The following is an 18,829-nucleotide window of genomic DNA, read 5'->3' as shown; positions in this document are numbered from 1 at the left end:
ATGTCAAGTTTGAGTTGAATGTGTTGTACCGTTGGGGAGATAATGAACGGAAACTGAAAATTTCATTTCATTTTAAAGTAAAAGGGGGCATAACTCTGCCAAAAATCATCGAACCATGACCAAATTCGAACTTGACCTGTATTTTCTCATGACATATCCATATGTCAAATTTGAGTTGAATGTGTGCAACCGTTACTAAGATAATGAACGGAAACTGATGATGACGGAATGACAGAATGACGGAATGACGGAAGGACGGAATGACGGACGGACGGAATGACGGAAGGACGGAACAGGGTAACACTATATGCCCCGGCCATTACATGGCGTGGGCATAAAAATGTGGTCAAATGTGGTTACAACAATGTTTTCAAATCAAAAACTGGTCACTTATTAAAAGACCACAAATTAAATTACACTTTTTTATGGATGAATTTAAGAAGGAGAGTATTAACGCCTTATATTGCCTCTGCAAAACAGTTTCCATGTAACGATCATTAAAACATTATGCAAATATCTTCCTGTCTGAAATATTTCCTACTTCATTCTGTCTGGGCATCCAGTTAAAACTGTTATGTACAAAAACATATGATAATAACTTAATTCTGATAGATGCCTCTGGGAATCACTATTGACGTTTTATCTTCACCATCGTTCAATACTAATAAACACTGGATATGTTATCATACTTTATTGGCATGTAAAATGTAAATGCTGAATATTACTGAATATTACAAAAAGCAGACAATAGCAGACAAATTCACGTACTTTGATATAATCTTTTCATAATTAAAAATGATAAAGCCACAAAGGAAATGAGGGTTTCATGTTTGAGAAATCACACAATAAAGTCATGTTTTGTCTTGGTGGGATATTATAAAGTAATATATAAAGAAACAAATCAATTCCAGCGAGACAAGTTTTTTACGGTCATAATGTAAGTTCATGTAGGATCTATTTTCTAGCATGAACAAACTGGAATCATACCGTGTGCCATAACTTTTACTTTGTACACATTAACCGACTGAAAATGTTTTTTAATCTTTGACTGCTTAATTTTAGCCATTATCATGCAGCAATGCTGGAACCAATTAAGCTTTTACCACCAGTATAGATCCAGGTCAGACTGCACATAATTATTATGTGTAACTTGACCAAACTCTATACTTTTGGCGGTTCAGTTTTAGCATTGCAATCATCCTGAAACTGACAATATTTCAAAATTCATAGCAAAAAGAATGGCAATGAACACCAAGCCTGCTGGCAGCAACTGATTCTACCCATGCTACCAGGGCAGACCAAGATCAGCTGGCACTTCCATTTTACTATGTATTTTAAAAATTTTCATAAAAATAATGAATGGTTGAATGATGGACAGGTCTATTTAACCCTTTCCCCCATGAGCATATCGTGAAAAATGGCCGTTTTCACTGAAAAGCCTCCTGTTACAAGTTCAAACTGCTATGAAACTATGAAAAATGCTTCAATACTAATCAAACTTGGCACAAATGTTGACTGGACCATTGCCTTTGTAACAACATGCTCAGTCTTAAAAATTCCTGTTACCATGGCAACGAGGGGACATCTCAAAATTGCCAAAAATCACTATTTTGCCTCGATTTTTTTTCCATCAAAATTTATTTCAAAAGTGCTGCAACTTCTCAAGGGATTGAGATAGAGTCAAAGGCTTTTCAGCGTTGGTCAAACGTTACATTATGATTGACCTGGGGTCATTTTTAGCCTCTCACAAGTCCAAAATTTTCTTGGCGATGAGGGGGACTCCGCCCCCCTTCAAACCCCCCCTAACAGAAGGGGGCACATCCCCCTTCTGGCAACCCCCTGATGTATCTTTTGGATGGGGGGCGGCGCCGAAAAAGTGCTCAATTTTTTTAGCAACATTTCTCAAACGAAAACTTATGTTTAGGGCCCAAATAGGACATTTTTTCACTATTTGAGGCCCCAAAAAGGGGGGGGGGGTCGAAAGTGCGTTGTTTCGCGTATATATGTGGTAAAGGGTTAAGATATTTAGGACAAAAAGTAATTTTCTCTACCAATTGGCAACAAAAAGTGGCAAAATCAAAAATTATAAATTTCAAAATTATGCCCCTTGTCTTACAACTGCCTCTTGTCCAAGCATTCCATGTTTCATGTTGATATCTCTACCATTAAAATTGTTTTGGCTACATTCAAATTTATGCACGACCACAACAACTACATGGAAATCATAATAGCTTGACTTTTTGAGACAGACAAATTAAAATAGCACATTTATTGCAATACAGTCTTACATATTTTCCTACCAGAATCAGACATTATGAGTGTTGTGTCACATCAAGTTATAAGTCTATTTGGTATGAATATTGTAATAATGCACGGCACTACATTGACTGTAGGACATATATTACTTATGAAAGATGACATTAATAATCATCATCCTATTATACAGCTGACCTCTCAGAGATTACTGTCACTTTAATTATGTATAATATTTATATATTAATAGGATTACATTAATATCTGACTAAAGCTCCAACAGTAACAATAGCCATATAATCCTATTCTACAAAATCTCTAATAACAACATTACAATATCTATGAAACATTGATTCTAGAAAATACCTTGCAACTCAGACAGTAGATTTTTTTTTTGGTTTTGTTTGCAACTCAGACAGTAGATTTTTTTTTTTTTTTTGTTTGCAACTCAGACAGTAGATTTTTTTTGGGGTTTGTTTTACATTGCACCAACACATTATAGGTCATATGGGAACTTTCTAGCTTTACTGATGGAGGAAGACCTCAGGTGTCCCTTTGTGCATTATTTCAGGCAAGAGCAGACATCCGAGTAGAACCACAGACGATCAACCTAGTCAGACAGCTTTCTCACAATAAGTAGTTCTAGACTTAAATTTGTTGGTCATGATGACATTGTGAAGCTAAACGAAAATTTATCACTCCATCTGGTTTATGATGTTATTCTCTCTTAGAGTTCTATTATAACAATAACTTTAACATATTTATAATTTTAGTTTGGTTGCAATGAAAGTTAAGAGCTTCGTTATATGAACCAATCTCAAGTCTGCTTCCTGGAACTAACCAATATTGGTGTCATATGAAGAATCATGGTTATAGCCCCAGTATGGCTTGAACCCAAGATTGAGATTGGATAGAGAGACACCTTAACCACTAGGCCATGTTAGCATTTTGATACTGACAGTTTTACTTAAAACTAAAAATGATCTCGATGAAAAAAAAATGTGAAAACACACACCTTTTGTTTAGTGACTGTGGTTGAACCATAATAATCTCTTTTAACCGAGCTATCTTTACTAACCGGGTGAACTTGTGAGTTGTCTGCAACTATTAATCCTGTTCTATCAATCAAACTGAAATTAAACAAGCATTAATATTTGAAATATATCAGATATAGGCACTGAATTATATCTAAAAATTTATGTAACACTGAATACATGAAATGTGTCAATAGAAGACAGATGCTCCCACATTCCACTGTTTTGTAACACCCCAGTTACACAGAGCCATCGGTGATTGATCGGTAGTTTTTTTTACCAAATTATGGAGTGAACCGATGACAACGTATTTAACACCGATATCACCTATTGGTCACCTGTTTTCCACCTATCAACTGCTATTGGGGAAAGATAAGTTTTATCGGTGAAAAATTACCGATTGGGATTTTTAAACATGTTTAAATTTCTTGATCGGTGAAAATATTTTACAAATAACCGACAGCAACCTATATCACGAGATATGCAAGCTCTTAATCACCAATATCGCCGATCAGACAAAGATAACCAAATATGAATCACCGGCCATATCTGACGGAAAGTGTTTAACCACTGATGACTAGCTATCAAACACCGATTAATCAGCGTTACGCCCGATTTAGCTCCTATTTACAAACGATAAAAACCGATAGTATTTCAGCATTTTTATCACCGATCCAACCCTGTTTGAGTTTTGCTTTCTCTTACCAATGGCCGTTTACACAGAAAACCAGAAATAAAATCACGCATGACAACCGATCATAACAGCAAGTAAATTTAAAATTAAATGACCGATTGGGGACCGGCCGTCTGTGTAACTGGCCCTTAAGTCTATGAATAACTTACTAGCATGACAGCTGAACGGTTATACATAAATCTGTATGCCCCATAACCCCCACACCCAGTAGTGGATGCATATTTATTATAAACAAAAGCTGTCGGTAGGACAGCAACGCTCGACTATTCTTAGTGCTTGATAGTAAAAAAAATGCTTGATACAGTTACCTCCTCCTGTTTACAGGTTGGGGTCATGATGGTGAACAAGTGTGCAAAGTTTCAAAGCCATATGTCAATGGACTTTGAAAATATTTGAACTATTACAAAAACTTTAACGTAAATTCTAAGTCGAAAAAGGGGCATAATTCTGTCAAAATGCTTGATAGAGTTACCTTCTCCTGTCTACAGGTTGGGGTCATGATGGTGAACAAGTGTGCAAAGTTTCAAAGCCATATGTCAATGGACTTTGAAAATATTTGAACTATTACAAAAACTTTAACGTAAATTCTAAGTCGAAAAAGGGGCATAATTCTGTCAAAATGCTTGATAGAGTTACCTCCTCCTGTCTACAGGTTGGGGTCATGATGGTGAACAAGTGTGCAAAGTTTCAAAGCCATATGTCAATGGACTTTGAAAATATTTGAACTATTACAAAAACTTTAACATAAGTGGTTACGCCGACGCCGACGCCGACGCTCGGGTGACTGCAATAGCTCTACTTATTCTTATCGAATAGTCGAGCTAAAAAGGGGCATAATTCTGTCAAAATGCTTGATAGAGTTACCTCCTCCTGTCTACAGGTTGGGGTCATGATGGTGAACAAGTGTGCAAAGTTTCAAAGCCATATGTCAATGGACTTTGAAAATATTTGAACTATTACAAAAACTTTAACATAAGTGGTTACGCCGACGCGGACGCCGACGCCGACGCTCGGGTGACTGCAATAGCTCTACTTATTCTTATCGAATAGTCGAGCTAAAAAATACAGAATACTGTATGCCCTCTGAAAGATAACTTATGTTTCATTGAACAGATTACAGAGGTTTTTAAACCTGGCTATGAACAAACAGCTGATCTATTTCACTTAGCAACAAGCTTATTAAACTTTAGCATCAATTTATTCCTCACAATTTCACAAACATAGAAGAAACATAGGGATAACATATAACAGTCTTACCTTGGTGGATTTGGTCCACATAAAACACTTGTACAATTTTTGAATATAGAACCATGACTGTAAGGATTAAAATTTTCTTGATTTCTTTTAGATGAAAATGAGCCTTTTATCTGAAACAAATAAGACAGAGAGATATCAGGTACATGTAACCTCAAATATATTTATTTAATTTTTCTTCCTCTAAACATGAAATACAAACTATCTGGTTAAGAAATACTCTCCCATAAGAAGATTAACAAAATCATTGTCAGTAGCTGTGTATAAAAATATTTGTTTGTTCTTTTTTTTAGAACGGATATATAACTAGGTTATTACATCAAAACTACAAAACAATCATCTTGGAAATAACTGTTACAGTAAATTACAGTAACTAATATTTTCAGTTTAATAAACTTGTCAGTTTTAATCTTAAGAGATTGTAGAAAATTCCAAATTAATTCAAATAATCGCCATGGGTATATTAGATAGCAAAGTTTTTCTCCTATTATCTTAACTAGGCTTTTCCCTGAAGGGTTTTTTTTTTCTGAATAAACCTAGAAATAATACATATATATCAAATTCACAACCAAAAATAATACAAAATTCGAAAAAAGAATTTAAGCGTGGTGTTTCGTTACATCACTATTGTCTAATGACCTTCTAGAAAATTGTAATACCAAACTTATGGAAAACAAATATCTGTTTATTTATGATATTGTATTTAAAAATTGAAGAACTGATATGAGATGAAATTCAACTTTAATTGTAAGAAAATACTGGTGCCTTTTGCTGGAAGAGAAAGTTCTATACATTGTATTTAAAGAAATTTTTAAAGGCATCTAATTACAATAATATGCAACCAAATCATTGCAGTGAATATTTAATACTTCTTGCCTATGTCACCAGTAATGTGCCAAATCAATCTTCAAGTCTGCACTTTCTCTTTACAATTGATAACTTATTTTAAAGGATTAAACCCCCAGGAACCAAGTGATAAGCATCTGCCATCAATATAAAGCCAGGTCTGCCTGTAACTGCCCTGCAGTCTGATCAGGCTCTATACTGGTAAAAGCTCAACTTTATATTTTTTGATTTCAAAATACCATAAATTTTGAACGGACTGTTCCTAATTCAAGTCTAGGCAAGTTCTTTACACAAACTAAGAAAGTTAAATGTTTTAAGCATTACGTATTGAAATCTGTCAAAATAAATATATAAAGTTCAAAAAAAGGTCTAAAGCATGACAAAGTTTGAAGTCCAATTCATAAGTTCAATAAAATTGTGATTTTAACCAAAAAATCTTTAACATTAAGTATATAAAGATGGCATTTTATTCTTACTGTTAATTGTACCATACTGTTCACTTATGTTATTTGTTTATTTAAAGACTATTTTGATGCAATAAAGTTCACTATGACATAAATGCTCAATAATATATGAAAACATTCAAGTATAAACACAAAAATTAAAGTTGGAGAAGCTTCAGTAGCAGTTAACTAGACTTTAAGGCTATACAATTAACAAAAATAGTCAATTGCTTAATTATTTATTTCTAAAATCATCAATCTGGCTTTTTGCAAAGAAAGACTGCACTCAAAATCAGACAAAAACCACCACCAATGATACCAAAATAGGAAGTATAGATTCTGGTACATTCATTATACTGAGAACAAGAATAGAACAAGTAACAAATTGATAAATGCCAAAAGACCAAAAATCTTTCCAACAACCTGCCATGTACCAACTATGGCTGTTAAAACTGTGTCTATATTTGATTGGAAATTTTTTAACCCTTCCAATGGCAAAGAAGCCAAAATAATAGATGTGTGATTACGGTAAGGAAGCCAAAAGAATTAACCTGTGGCTGAAACAGAACTTTTTTTGCAGACTACTTACATATATAAAAAGGCACCAATGGTTAAATTTTAACTCTAAATTTGTGTAATGAATTATTACACTTCTTTGAATTTAGAACAACCCACTCAGTTTAAATATTAAAATACAAACATTGAGCTACCATCTGTATAGAGCCTGATATAAAACTACATGGAAGTGCAGAATGGCAAAATACTGGGGTAAAGGCTAATTGCTTTTGTGTCCAGCAGGGTGTGTTTAGAGCTCAGTATTGTCTGTTAAAATGAGCAATCTGAAAATTCTTGCAAATTCAGGTAAATTCTTGCAAATTTTCAGGTACATTGTATATGTACTAGTATAAGAGTTTTGTTTTTGTCATAATAAAATTTCTTTTTGCACAAATTGCATTTTCACTCTTTCCTAATAAATTTTTAATATTGCTTTCATAACACAAAAAGAGCTGATTGTAGGACTGAGTTTGACTATTCTCAGTGTTTGATAGTAAAACAAGACCCTGGATTATGTCAATTAAACAAGAGCCTGGATAATGTAGAATTTTCAAAAGTTCAAAATGGGCAATAATTCAGTCAAAATCCAGGTGAGAGTTATGGGTCTTGGACAGTGACCTCTTATTATGCTCTCAAAAAAGTGACTGAAGTTTAAAGCCATTCCCTTCAATGGTTTTGGAGATACTAACTTGCATGTACAAACTTATCAAAGTGTGATGCAGAATTGCTGAGGTCAACCCTGGCCGAGTACAACTGCTTATTTGTCAAAGAGTTGAATCTTAAATTTAGTGGCAATGAAAATTATTCTAAATCTGAGAAATAAACACTTATCTAAGCAACTAAATTTCTCTGCTCAATTGCAGATTTTGTGTATATTGCGAGGAAAATAACATTGTCCACTCTACTGGCCAGACACTGATCATGATGGATTACGATTTATTAGAAATTAAACATTCTCCAGGGTATAACAGGACATGATCTGATGATGTCTGGCATTTGTAATCAATCAAGTAATAAAATGTCTCTATTTTATACATTGTTGTCTTGTATGTTTGTTAGGTTTAGAATCTTTAACAATAACTCTGCAGTTTTATCAAAAAGCAGTAACTTGAACATTGTTAAGTGTTTTTCAGATTCAGCACCAATACTAGCCTGGGCTACTAACAAATAAAATTTAACTTTTCAAAAGATGAACCAGCAATGGAAGATAAATGGCCTGACATGATGTACTGTTTATCACTGTACAACTAGAGGCTTGAACATCTCATAATTCTGATGTCAATTGACATACAGTACAACCAACTCTTTGTCTTCTAAAGTAATTAGGTACATTTTTTGTCTGCAACAGATTCCTGTAGCCTTTGTATAGTATAAAATAGTCTCAAGTAGATAATAATGATGCTTGTTTAAAATACCCCTTCATAAAATGAAGGTGTCACAAAAGTCTAAGAAGTAATAATGACCAGTCTTATAAATACAGAGCTAGCCTGCAGCCTACACACCATGTTTGGCCTTGCAGAATAATACTAATATTAGTATTTGGATACTTAAGTTATCAAATTACTCATAAAACAGTTCAAAATTCAAAACTTAACAAGAAATTTACACAAATTCAGTAGGGCAAGGTTTAATACTGCCATTTTAATAAGTTTGTTTTCCTAACAAGTAAGCCACAGCAAAATTTTCAAGACAATATTTCCATTTTGAATAATGAGCTAATAACATGGAGCTTTAACAACCACAGAAAATTTCTAATTAACATTCTGAGATATTTGTTTTTGAGGAAAGTATCATGTTTCTTGTAATATCTCCCCCTTTATGAGAGACACTTAATGTTACATGTGTATATATCAAATTCTAAAAATGCATTTATTTTATTTTTATTATTTTTGGATTATCTTTTTTTATCAATTTGCACTGGCTTATAGTGACTAAAGGACAGTTTTATATGAGAATATTCAATTCTATCTATCCATTATTCAGTACATAAAAGTAATTATATTTATGTTACATTTTAACAAGAATCAATACTACTGTACTCTGTAATGAAACAATGGTCCTTGGTTCATAAAAGTGCAATATAACTTTGTGGTAAACAATGTGTCATACCAAAATAATTTGGTGGCTTTTTTAAACTACTCAACTTCTCTAAGCACCAAGGCCATATTAATAAATTAAAATAAGGGCAATAATAAAAAGAAAGATGTTAATATTCTTTTTAAATATAATTTAACTTTAAATGACTTTAGAATACAGACACTTTGATCTGTTTGGGTCATTTTTCTCCTATCAATTGTGTTTGCCAACTAACACTGCCTTAGGTAACTTGGCAATTTTCTTGAGTGAAGACCAAAAGTATGTCCAGTAAATCCAGTATATCATATAAGTGAAGAAAGACACTTGGGTAAACCCACCAACTCTTGTGCAAGCTAGCTGAATAATACCCCACATGACAGAATTCAACATGCTCAGCAGATTTTGAACCTATCACATGCACAATAGCGACATAGGGAGAGACTTTTAGATGTCTTAGTAACAAGAGCTGTCTAAACAACCATAAACAAGAGGGCCATGATGGCCCTGAGGTCGCTCACCTGTATATAGCTCCCCACCCCCCCCCCCCCCCCCCGGCAGGGACAATTTTAACCCAAGGGCTTTTATTTGAACAAACCTGGTAGACACCCATAAGAAGATGTTTCATGCTAACCATCTAAGCTCTATTTCATTGGGTTTTTAAAAGAAGATTTTTAAGTTTTTACTACACACATATAGTTAAAACAATGACACCCCTGGGGCGGGGCCAGTTTTGACCCCAGGGCTTTTATTTGAACAATCTTTGTAGACACTTACTAGAAGATGTTTAATGCTTAATATCTAAACTCTAGCTATTTGGGTTTTTTAAAAGAAGATTTTCAAGTTTTTGCTATACACATATATGGAAAATCAATGACCCCCGGGGCGGGGCCAATTTTGACCCCAGGACTTTTATTTGAACAAACTTGGTAGAAACTCACTAGAAAATGTTTCATGCTTAATATCTAAACTCTAGCTATTTGGCTTTTTTCAAAGAAGATTTTTTAAGTTTTTGCTATACACATATAAGGAATATCAATGACCCCCTGGGGCCAATTTTGACCCCAGTGCTTTTATTTGAACAAACTTGGTAGACACCCATTAGAACATGTTTCATGCTAAATATCTTACATGTAGCTCTAGCTCTTTGGGTTCTTTAAAAGGAGATTTTTTAAGTTTTTACTATATGCATATAGGGAAAATCAATGACCCCCTGGGGCCGGGCCAACTTTGACCCCAGGGCTTTTATTTGAACAAACTTGGTAGACACTTACTAGAAGATGTTTCATGCCGAATATCTAAGCTCTAGCTCTTAGGGTTTTTTTAAAAGAAGATATTTCAAGTTTTTTCTTTCGGTTGCCATGGCAACCAGAGTTCTGCATGGAATTAAATTCTTTGAACAATTTTTAAAGGTGACCACCAAAGGAACATTCCTGTGAAGTTTGGATGAAATTAGCTTAGTGGTTTATGAGGAGATGTCATTTAAAGTAAAAGTTTACGGACGACGGACAGACGAAAAGCAATCACAAAAGCTCACCCTGTCACTTTCTGACAGGTGAGCTAAAAAGGGGCATAACTCTGTAAATAGGTAATTCAGAGTTATGGGATCTGTGCCCATTATATCAGATAATCACAGAGAACTGTGCCCATTATATCGGATAATCACAGAGAACATTAGTGTGTGAAGTCTCAACCCATCACCTTCAGTGGTTTTGGAGACACCAACTTGCACGCAAAAACTTAACCAAAGTGTGATGGCAACACTTGAAGGCGAGTACTATACCTCTTCCTATTCTTTGAATAGACAAACTAAAAACTATAAACATAAAACTGTATCATGTGACCACACTGGGTTTTACTTACATCTTCATTTGTAGTTTGCTGTGATGATACAAGATAGGTATGGAATCCTGTAAGTCCTACCACAGACCAGACAGAGAAAAAACATATAATGATTTCTATCACAGTGAAATACAGTCAAGGCAAATAAATAAATCAAACTGCACAATAACAACAACATCGAAATTGAAACAATAAATCAAAACGTAGATATATATCATTCAGGATGAATTGTCAATTGAAGTTATTGCAATTCTGTTTTTGTATGCAACATTAGAACGCATTAATTAAAACTTATTGATTTACGGAGGGCAAACCTTACTGACTTGGAACATAATCTGCATCTTCAATGAATGAAATAAATCATCTACGATATGAAATATAAAATCTTTACTAGCAAGTCTGATTATGGTGACAGCAGAGAACTGTATAAATTAACCTTTACCACAGTAAATATCTTATATGGCATGTAAATCTTTCAATCTGGACAAAACCAGTCATCATATTCAGGAAAAATTCAAAATATATATTGACTGAATAGTGAACATTGCAGGTCAGGTCTTGGTCCACAATCTGATCTTGCTTTGTACTAAATGTTGCCCTTAGCAGGCTCAGGGTTTAGTAACAATTCTTTATCATGCTTACAAAATTTTATATTACCGTCAAGCAATTTCATTTACTGAAAATGTATCTTATGTCCATTAACATATCCATAATGCATTGGATTTGTATTTGTCTTATCAATTCATCTACAAAATACAAATGTATATCATGGCACAGTATAATGACTTCTTCAACTGACAAGATATCCTTAACAGTGTGTACATTAGAAATAAAAAATAAAACTTCTTAGCATGACAAAAATAATCAAGGTAAAAACAAAATAGGACTGTCATCATTCTGTTAAATGCAAATAATAATTATGCCCTTCAATATTTTTTTTTCCACTAATGGAGAATTTTCTGTATCTTTTATGACAAGAAATAAATGTTTTTACCTAAAGGTATTTATGACTTTACAGAGCCTAATTGGCTATTTATTACAGACATTTTCAAGCTCAACATTTGAGACAAGAACGTGATCTTTATGTTCCAGGAGAACTTTATAATCAGGATTATAATTAGCTTGATACACATTGCATAATTTGTTTCTGTGTCAAAATTTAAAGAAACAAAGTACTAAAAAAAATTAAGACATTAAAAAATGTTCCCAGCTGCAGAGAATATTAATGCAAAATATTTTCATATTTGATAAATAAAGAAACCAATAAATGCACAATAACCAAATAAAGCAAAATCATAATATAAAAGCAGGGTAAAATAAAGCAGTAAGCCAACAAAGTGTTGCTATGACAACAATATGACTCACATCCTCATTAGTTGTTTGCTCGCTGGCTGCCAGGTAGGTATGAAACCCAGCCAGGCCAATTATAGACCACACAGAAAAGAAACAAATAATTGCCTCAACAATAGTTAGTTCTGTTAAGGAGATAACATTAGTACTTGATGCAAATTATTTACCATAAAAGCATGGAGACTCTTATAATAAGAATAATTAAAACTAACACAAATAGAGAAAAAAAAATCTCACTGGAACATCAAGTCATTATCTCAAGTTAATAGTAAAATTATAGTTACATGTTTTAAAACGTGAGGACAAAGTTAGTAGAGCTTTTAAGTTATTTGCTTCTGAGAAACCAAATTTGATAACAAAGAAAAAATAATTAGTCAAAAATTCACAAATAGAAAAAAAGAGTAAATCTATTGGAATTAAGGTATTTTTTTATTTTTTAGAAATTTCCATTATTATACAATGTCATTATTTTACTTAAAAGCTGAAAAAATGTCTTAGGCCTAAACATATCATCTTACATAAAAATGCCCTTAAGTCTTCAGAAATACGTATATCATGAGATAAGAAAATATTCTATAAAAAGATGAAATACAAAATGTCAAGATAAGAGATTTCCGATCAATACTGGTTGAAATCTTTTCTAACATTGTGCCTATGATGGCAATATTAAGTAACCCATTTACATAATCTCCCAATCTTGCTAATACATCTAGTTTCAGGCATTTTCTTGCTTGCTTTCAGTTTACATTGTACAATGAAACTAAGAAACAGAAGTTTTAAAAAAAGTTACTGTAATCGGAATGTCTATATATATATATATATATATATATATATAATTATATGGATAAAGAAAAATTTTAAGAAGGTGGCCAAATCTTCTTTTTAAAAGTACATTGTATTTATTTTGTTGAAGCATAATTAACTTGACCAATTTATTTCTAAGTTTGGAAACAGATCCCATTTTGAACAACTGTAAAAAAAATAGTTTTCTAATTGCCTTCAGAATACGTCAAATGTCAATATATCTAGCAAAACTTCAGGCAATGACGTTTCTAAATAAGGCTCACAAAAATGGTTGGCAATCATTCAGTACTTCTGAAGCAGACGTTTTAAATTGAGCTGGCTTTTAACTAAAGTTATTCTCAAGATCATTAACAAAATTGCAGTTAAAATGAGCTTTAAATGTTCATCTAAAATAATCAATTCAATGTTGCTGTTCAAATAAGGTTTTAATGTCTGAAGTTTAGGAGAGATTCAATACAAATGATATTTCAAGCTCAAATTTCAATTAGACAGAAAAAAATTTATTTAACAAGAGCATATCATGTGATTATCACATTACACTCGTTTGTTAAGGGCAATGACAAAAATATTCACAAGTGATATGGCTGTTACACACTTCACTTTTCAATTGATGAATAACTTTTTGAATGTTTATGTTCAAAATACTGCTATTTATACAAAAGTTTGGTCATTCTACATGTGAAAAAGGACATAACTCTGGAAAGACTTATCACTTAGTTATAGCCCTTGTCCTACAGGAAATGCCTTGTCCATATTAGCAACTATGCCAAGAATAAGTACAGTATCTTTCATAGTATAAATAACAAAATTTTAAAAAAATCAAAATTTGAAAAGGGGAATAACCCCAAGTAATATATATTTCTAAATAATGTCCCTAGTGTTACAACTTCATCTTGCCATAATAATCAAGAAATCAAGTTTCAAGCTGTTACCTTTGATGGTTTTCAAATCATTATATAATATACTTTGAAAGCAATTTTGTCAAATATTTCTAAGATAAAAAGGGGCATAACTCCAAAACGGCTTTTAGAATAATAAACGTTGTATTACAACTTTAACTTATAATGATAAGCAAGTACTTACTATTCCAAGTTTCATATTGATACCTTTAAAAGTTTTTGAATAATAGGCTACATCAAAGTTTGTTCATAACAATTACAACAGCAACAACCCAGTGATTGTAACGAGTAGAATTTTTCTTCTAAACAGCCTGAAGCTCAAAATGAGATGTAGAATTTTGGATAATGAAAAAAGATGTGTATTTACAAACAGACAGGCAGATAAGACAGAAGTCTTGCTAAGAACTAATCAATATGAAAGGATATCTAGCTGGAGAATCTCTCATTGCATGAAGGAAATTATCAGCTTGGGAACCTGCAATATAAACATAATCATTGATTAATTCCCTAACAATCTTCAAAAACATAAAACAAGTTCAGCAAATATTTATATATATAATTTACAAGATGGTATTTGTTTGGAGGCTTGCTTGATTGTTATGTTCTATGTGGAAACTGTCTTTGTCTACGAGACCATTATTTTAGTACTTTATATCTCTGTGCCGTCATCTTCCCTAGTCCTGTGAGACAACTTATTCTAATGCCCTAATTAATTCTCTAAATTAAATACTGCAATAAAGTCAATGCAAGGGGATATATTGGCAAAAATGAGGATCAATGTTTCAAGGTTCAGATATCGTTTGTTTTCATTGCAGTTAAGTTTAATAGAAATCACAATATACTGTTACAGCCTCTACGTTGGATCATGCACAAGCTAGGCCTACACAATTTCGCTAAGTTTTATTATATTACTCTCAAGGGAATTGTATTTCAAAATTGAAAAAAAATATTTTTAAGAGAAGCAATTTCAAATTGATTGTATGCTAGTGGATAGTGAAAATGTCAATATAAAAGTTTTTTTCTAAGTTGATATTCATGCTACAATATTTTTAGACAATAAATTTAGATTTATGGTTGGAAATCTTTTTTGAGATACTTTACAGTGAATTTATGACAATCATATTCTATACACTTCATTGAATATGTATATCATAAAGGGTATCATTAACATACAGATATATATCTTTTTAATATTGACATACATGTGAAAGAAACGGACAGAAAACTTGAGATTTCATATTGATAATAATATAGTGGCCAAGAAAAACCTGGCAATAGATTTCTCAGACTCTCTAATAATTCTGGACCACTGACAACATTAATTTAAGAAGTAAATCTAATAACCAAGTCTATATCTAATCTATTAGACTGATAGGTGACTTTATATTAGTAAAGTGGACAGCCATTTCCCTAGCTTCAACCCTAATCAAATTTGATTCTTTGCATTTCTTACAGCTAAAAGATAAGAAATAAATGGACACAAGTCAGCACAAAAGCAAATTGAGTTACTGTACAGTATATGTTCTGTTCCATCTTTTAAAGAAAACATTACAACATTCATGATTAAGAATCTTCATTTCATTTATATTTCCTGTATCTGTGTTTAAATGTCATACATATATATTAACAGTTTTCAGGTATTATAGCCAGTTTTCTGCTTCAATGTTGCGGCAATGAATTCTGGCAAAAGGGACTACTACAGACCATCTGTAACCTAGCAGCAGCTTTCTAGCTTTATTCAAACCCTCAACAGTGAGGTCCAAATTATTCAGTCAGAAACCTGAACCACATTACCACTGAGGCTAAAATATACATGTTCATGTATTCTAAACAAGGAATTTGGGTTTCATAAAGAAACTTATTATTATAGGTACATGTATACATTTAGAATTTCAGGAAAATATATATCGTGACACAAAGCAGTCTGAAGACATAAATTTTGTACTTTTCAAAGCATATGAAAACAGTATTCATATTATGATATATATGAAAATAATGACTTCAAATACCCAATTTATACCACACCATTGATTATTATAATCAATTATTTATATTGAATATTGATATATTTAAGTCAGTGATATTTGTAGCTTACACAATAAAATTTCTGAATAAAACCTCTAAGAATTCATTTTTAATAATGTAAACTACGTGTAAGTTTGGCCATAGAAAATCAATGAGCTCAAATTCCTCCAAAGTATAAATTATGCAATAAGTACAATCAAGCTAAATGTACATGTTTCCTAATTTTCCCGGAGTATTACTTGCAATGAAAATTCAATTATCTCTAAACAATAATGTGCATTGTCAGCTTAAGTCTAGTATTATATCTGTTTATCAAAACATCATCTTCATATTGATATGATAATGTGTAAGATCAATTTCAGGATATACTATGATAATACAGCATGCTTTCTTAAAAGATTTTTTTCTACTTTCTTTTCGACCTCTCTCCAAAGCATCAGGTGGTTAGAATCTCGGCAAAGTCATTTAGATACAGGCTTTTAATGGTTTTTGGCTTTTTTTTTTTACAATAATTTTTATAATACAATTATTTTTATAAAATATCTTTACATCATAATTCTGTTACTCCAGTGTACAAGTACAGTGTACTATTTGAAAGCTATTCTATAATAAACAAGAGGGCCATCATGGCCCTGAGGTCGCTCACCTGTATAAAGCCCCCCAGAGCAGGGCCAGTTTAAACCCCAGGGCTTTTATTTGAACTAACTTGGAAGACACTCATTAGAAGATGTTTCACGATGTTAAGTTTTTACTACACACATATAATGAAAAACAATGATTTCCCCGCCTCCCCCACCCTGTTATCCACCCCCCCGGCAGGGCCAATTTTCACCCGAGGGCTTGTATTTGAACAAACTTAGTAGACACCCATAAGAAGATGTTTCATGCTAAACATCTAAGCTCTAGCTCATTGGGTTTTTTAAAAGAAGATTTTTTAAGTTTTTACTATACACATATAGTTAAAAACAATGACACCCCTGGGGCGGGGCCAGTTTTGACCCCAGGGCTTTTATTTGAACAAACTTTGTAGACTCTTACTAGAAGATATTTCATGCTTAATATTTAAACTCTAGCTATTTGGGTTTTTTCAAAGAAGATTTTTAAGATTTTGCTATACACATATAAGGAAAAACAATGACCCCCAGGGCGTGGCCAATTTTGACCCAAGGGCTTTTATTTGAACAAACTTGGTAGACACCCATTAGAACATGTTTCATGCTAAATATCTTAGCTCTAGCTCTTTGAGATCTTTAAAAGAATATTTTTTAAGTTTTTACTATATGCATATAGGGAAAATCAATGACCCCATTGGGCGGGACCAATTTTGACCCCAGGGCTTTTATTTGAACAAACTTTATAGACACTCATTAGAAGATGTTTCATGCTGAATATCTTAGCTCTAGCTCTTTGGGTTCTTTAAAAGAAGATTTTTTAAGTTTTTACTATATGCATATAGGGAAAATCAATGACCCCCTGGGGCGGGGCCAATTTTGACCCCAGGGATTTTATTTGAACAAACTTGGTAGACACTCCCTAGAAGATGTTTCATGTCAAATATCTAAGCTCTAGCTCTTAGGGTTTTTTAAAAGAAGATATTTAAAGTTTTTTCTTTCCGTTGCCATGGCAACCAGAGTTCTGCATGGAATTAAATTCTTTGAACAATTTTTAAAGGTGACCACCAAAGGAACATTCCTGTGAAGTTTGGATAAAATTGGCTTAGTGGTTTATGAGGAGATGTCATTTAAGGACGGACGCCGAACGGACGCAGGACGAAAAGCGATCACAAAAGCTCACCCTGTCACTTTGTGACAGATGAGCTAAAAATTTCTTAAATAAAATGAATAGTACTCACGTAAAATTAAATGTGTGAGAACACAGGCGAAAATATAAATACACAGTATGGATAATGACAATATGAACAAGTAAAAGTAGCGATAATTCCGCTTTCCAACACAGTTCCCTAACCATGGACAGTGGTGGTCGAAACGCTCTGAAAATATTCAAATACAAAAAGTTATTAAATGACATTGTCAAAGAAGTTCAGAAATATATATAGAAATATAGAAAGATATAAAAAATTTACATCTAATTGATAACAAACAGTTCCAGCAAAGAAGGCATGAAAAGTTAATTTAATATGTCGCACCAACATTATAGTACAGATTATATGGTGACTTTCCAGCTTTATTATTAAGGTGAAGGAAGACCCCAGGTGCCCTTCCATGCATTATTTTAGGCATGAATGGGCACTTGAGTTAGTGAAAACCACAGATGTTCCGTAATCTAGCTGGATAGCTTCCTCACATGAAAGAATCTTAAGTCTCTTCAATGTCAGGATTCCAATTCACAGCAGTGAGATTTAACTGGTTTGAAGTCAACAAACTTTAAGGCTGAACCAATAAAATTTACATATAAGTATGATAAATAAATAATATTACACATAATATATATCTATGTGCTCTTAAACTATAAGATATATAACTTATAATAATGGGGTTGGTTTCAATACAAACAACTGAATCAAATCATTCAATCTAGAATAAAACATAAATATCAATATAACTATCTTCAATTCTTTAATTTCATGTTTGTATTCCTTTCACCTTCTTTTATTTTCCACAGAAAATTTCAAGAAAAATGATGCCAGAACAATAAATGTCAAAACTACAAGTAAGTATTGATGAAAGGTAATGACATGGACTTTATATGAGGATATAAAAGAAATATGACAAAATGTCCAAGCTTTATGGTATAAAT

General features: G+C 32.7%; 1 protein-coding gene across 1 annotated transcript in view; it reads right to left on the bottom strand.

Annotated features, from left to right (window-relative positions):
• Positions 1-3,268: 3,268 nt before the first annotated feature.
• LOC132740927 (palmitoyltransferase ZDHHC9-like) overlaps positions 3,269-18,829 on the bottom strand; it is a gene marked incomplete at its 3' end in the record, with an annotated part of 30,593 nt that continues 15,032 nt past the window's right edge. The window contains 5 exon segments of the mRNA XM_060728991.1: positions 3,269-3,383; positions 5,239-5,348; positions 12,360-12,462; positions 14,474-14,522; positions 17,925-18,062. Of these exon segments, the coding sequence (XP_060584974.1) occupies positions 3,269-3,383; positions 5,239-5,348; positions 12,360-12,462; positions 14,474-14,522; positions 17,925-18,062 (515 nt within the window).

This window comes from Ruditapes philippinarum, unplaced genomic scaffold (genome assembly GCF_026571515.1).
Source record: "Ruditapes philippinarum isolate M1 unplaced genomic scaffold, ASM2657151v2 ctg5478_1_1_1_1, whole genome shotgun sequence".
NCBI classification, from domain to species: domain Eukaryota; kingdom Metazoa; phylum Mollusca; class Bivalvia; order Venerida; family Veneridae; genus Ruditapes; species Ruditapes philippinarum.
The sequence above is the reverse complement of the archived record's forward strand: the minus strand, read 5'-3'. Positions and strand labels throughout refer to the sequence as shown.